The 3775-nt window shown below is 46.8% G+C and overlaps 1 protein-coding gene and 1 long non-coding RNA gene across 2 annotated transcripts in view; one reads left to right on the plus strand and one right to left on the minus strand.

Moving 5' to 3' along the window:
* Positions 1 to 2050, plus strand: part of LOC106530729 (uncharacterized) — a 3372-nt gene extending 1322 nt beyond the window's left edge. Inside the window, exons 2-3 of the long non-coding RNA XR_001311828.1 lie at positions 14 to 305; positions 1753 to 2050. This is a non-coding gene — a long non-coding RNA (uncharacterized LOC106530729). The remainder of the gene's footprint in view (positions 1 to 13; positions 306 to 1752) is intronic.
* Positions 1 to 3775, minus strand: part of LOC106530728 (tetraspanin-13) — an 11117-nt gene that overhangs the window by 1407 nt on the left and 5935 nt on the right. Inside the window, exons 4-5 of the mRNA XM_014026419.1 lie at positions 2859 to 2972; positions 317 to 430 (exon numbers count right to left, since the gene is read on the minus strand). Of these exons, the coding sequence (XP_013881873.1) occupies positions 317 to 430; positions 2859 to 2972 (228 nt within the window). The remainder of the gene's footprint in view (positions 1 to 316; positions 431 to 2858; positions 2973 to 3775) is intronic.

The following is a 3775-nucleotide window of genomic DNA, read 5'->3' on the forward strand; positions in this document are numbered from 1 at the left end:
CTCGGAGCAGGAGGTTGGCCCGCAGCTCGGAGCAGGAGGTTGGCCCGCAGCTCGGAGCAGGAGGTTGGCCCGCAGCTCGGAGCAGGAGGTTGGCCTGCAGCTCGGAGCAGGAGGTTGGCCTGCAGCTCGGAGCAGGAGGTTGGCCTGCAGCTCGGAGCAGGAGGTTCGCCCGCAGCTCGGAGCAGGAGGTTCGCCCGCAGCTCGGAGCAGGAGGTTCGCCCGCAGCTCGGAGCAGGAGGTTCGCCCGCAGCTCGGAGCAGGAGGTCCGCCTGCAGCTCGGAGCAGGAGGTTCGCCTGCAGCTCAGGTGAGACTCACCTCTGTGAAGCTGAAGAAAAGCCCGATGCCTCCGATGAAACGCAGAACCTCACCTGCATACGTCTGCAGGATGGAGGAGCAGCTGACACAGGTCTGAGGAGAGCTGAAGCACTGCTGCACAGTAAAATATAAAACAGTGTTAAACTTTTCAGAGTTAATTTCAGCTCATCCAGTGTTGGAGTTAATTCACAGGGATGATTTCATCACTATTGTCTCAACTCTGGACAGATAAGCTCCACCCACTGTTAAGTCTTGATTAACACTTAACAGTGTTGTTATATAACACAATGCAGTGTTGAAAGACTATTCTGAAAAGCCCCACCCTCTTCCTCTTGGACCAGAATTTTCTCAGCAAGGAATGCTGGGTAATCTAGTAGAAATTATGTGTTTGCATGTTTAAGACTGTTAAAAAGGTTCATGAGTGTAAAAATGTGTTTTTCTGGTTAGTTTTTCACATTTAAGTTTTGTGTTATTTGCCATAAGTTGACACCATGAGTGAGAGCTACTTCCTGGTGTGTGAAGGGTTACACACTGTTGTGCTGTTTGTTACCAACAAATGACCAGAGTTAATACAACACTTCAAGAGTTGATTTTAACTTTAGGTGTCTGTCAGCTGAGGACATGAAAGCGCCCGCTGTGAAGCCGGAGGAAAGGAGAGCGGAAAAAGTTAAAAACTTATTTCTACCTGCAGAGCAGGTTGGAAGATGGTTATTTGATATCGTTTATTGTTTTTTAAATCATCCTACAGGCTCTGACATGTTAGATAAATTTGAAAATGAGGTTTTTAAAATATCCGTAAGACTTGAAAAAATCCGTGAGTTTGCTCTATATGTCTGTATACCTGCAAAATGACGTAAAATCCTTATAAATTACGGACAATCTGTACAAGTTGACATGTATGAATATATACTGTTGTGTGTACATGTCATATGCACCATAACACGCTCAACGTTTTTTTCAGAATCAGCTTCTTATCACTGGTAACGACGTGGCTTTCTTCAAACCGTCGGCCGCTGAGTGTCCACAGAGCTCATTAGTGATGCAAAGACTGCAGCTAAAGGAGACGAGTCATTGGATAAATGCTGGCTTTGTCCCGCCCATCGGACGCTGAGCGTCTCTGGGGGTCTATGGGGCAGGGGGCTGGGCCGGATGCTCGTTGTCTGCATGACGATTGGATGATCTGTCTGAGGCTGAATCCCTTTTTGATTGACAGCGAAATGAACGAATCAGCGCTCTTTTTGGTGTAAACATGCCTGGGAGCAGTTTTTAGTTTCGTTTCTGTTCTGAGTTGAAGCAGAGACTTTATTAATCCTTTTAGCAGCATTTTCTTTGTTAAAAACGACTAGCAACAAATCGAACTTCTGTTTCTGGTGTTATTTCTGTAGCTGCTTATATTTGGAGACATTTCTATCACTCTGACTTCTTCTGTCCAGCAGGTGCTGCTGAGCCCCTCCACCGTCATGAATCACCCACAGACGGACACACACCACACTAGCCTCGCACCAGGAACAAGCTGCACATAATAGTTTGAATGTTGTGGAGCGGATTTTGGTGAAGCCATTATAGTCTTGTTTACAGAGAAAAAACTTAGAGTTAAGCAGCAGGGCTGATCAGCTCCTCAGATTAATTTGGTGCAAGAGGTGGAGAAAAGTGACAGTTTTTTCAGCTGTCCTGGTTTAACAGAGCTGGCTGCTGTAAAACACTATAGAATAATCTGRAAAATGATTATAAAAGCATTGGATAAATTAATTCCTGTAAAAAAAATCAAAGCAAATTTGTTAAAGAAATATGAAATTGTTTAATTTTGTATTTGTATGAGTCACTGTTTGAGGAATTGAATTTTTTAGTTTTGTTTTATTATTTGGTTTAATGCTTGAAATTAATATTTTTTGTAAATAGGAGCAGATATGAAAAGATATTTTTCTTCTTTTGCTGCTTTTTATTTTATTTGTATTGTTTTGTTGTGTGTAATGTTTTGTTTTTAAAAATGAAATGAATAAATACTATAAACTAAAATTTTCTTGAAAAAGGAACAGAGGGTAGAATTTATAAACCACACATTTTATGATGTGGGCCGAAACTGAGCTTCCTCTTGTTGAAAGACCAGCATCCACCACTGGTCCACAGACTGGACCAGGTCCACAGACTGGACCAGGTCCACAGACTGGACCAGAATGCAAATGTATGTAAATGGTAAATGGACTGTACTTATATGGCACCTTTCTATCCATCCAGGACACTCTCAAAGCACTTCACACTACAGACACTCACCCATTCATGCTCATATTCACACACTGATGATGGTAAGCTACATTGTAGCCACAGCTGCCCTGGGACACACTAACAGAGGTGAGGCTGCCATGCACAGGCACCACCAGACCCTCTGACCACCTGTAGGCAAGGCGGGTAAGGTGTCTTGCCCAAGGACACAATGACTGAGTCGACTGGACGGGGATCGAACTGGCGACCTTCCGGTTCCAGGACGACTCCCCTAACCACTCTACCACAGCCGCCCCATATTACACCCCAGACCCGGTCTCACCGCAGGACAGGAAGTGCTGAAGTTGACGGAGGAGTAGCCGCAGCAGTTCAGAGATTTCTGCACGTCGTTCTGAGTCGCCTCGGATTTGTTCCAGCCCACCTCCAGCAGCTGGTTCTGTGGAACAGATGGGTTATTATGGTTCTGGTTCTGGTTCTGGTCCTGAGGAAGAAGAATTTATTACTGTTATTTCTGTTGGGTCTGTTAGTAAAATATCTGTTTAAACACCTGACAAATATTACCTCAGCACAGACCCCTGATCCAAGCAGGACCCCCACAGACCCCTGATACAAACTCAGGACCCTCAGAGACCCCTGATACAAACTCAGGACCCTCAGAGACCCCTGATACAAACTCAGGACCCTCAGAGACCCCTGATACAAACTCAGGACCCCCACAGACCCCTGATACAAACTCAGGACCCTCAGAGACCCCTGATACAAACTCAGGACCTTCACAGACCCCTGATACAAACTCAGGACCTTCACAGACCCCTAATCCAAGCCCAGGACCCCCACAGACCCCTGATACAAACCCAGGATCCTCAGAGACCCCTGATACAAACTCAGGACCCTCAGAGACCCCTGATACAAACTCAGGACCCTCAGACCCCTGATACAAACTCAGGACCCCCACAGACCCCTGATCCAAGCCCAGGACCCCCACAGACCCCTGATCCAAGCCCAGGACCCCCACAGACCCCTGATCCAAGCCCAGGACCCTCACAGACCCCTGATCCAAGCCCAGGACCCTCACAGACCCCTGATACAAACTCTGGACCCTCAGACCCCTGATACAAACTCAGGACCCCCACAGACCCCTGATCCAAGCCCAGGACCCTCACAGACCCCTGATCCAAGCCCAGGATCTTCACAGACCCCTGATCCAAGCCCAGGATCTTCACAGACCCCTGATCCAAG

Source organism: Austrofundulus limnaeus, unplaced genomic scaffold, assembly GCF_001266775.1.
Source record: "Austrofundulus limnaeus strain Quisiro unplaced genomic scaffold, Austrofundulus_limnaeus-1.0 Scaffold552, whole genome shotgun sequence".
Taxonomy (NCBI): Eukaryota; Metazoa; Chordata; class Actinopteri; order Cyprinodontiformes; family Rivulidae; genus Austrofundulus; species Austrofundulus limnaeus.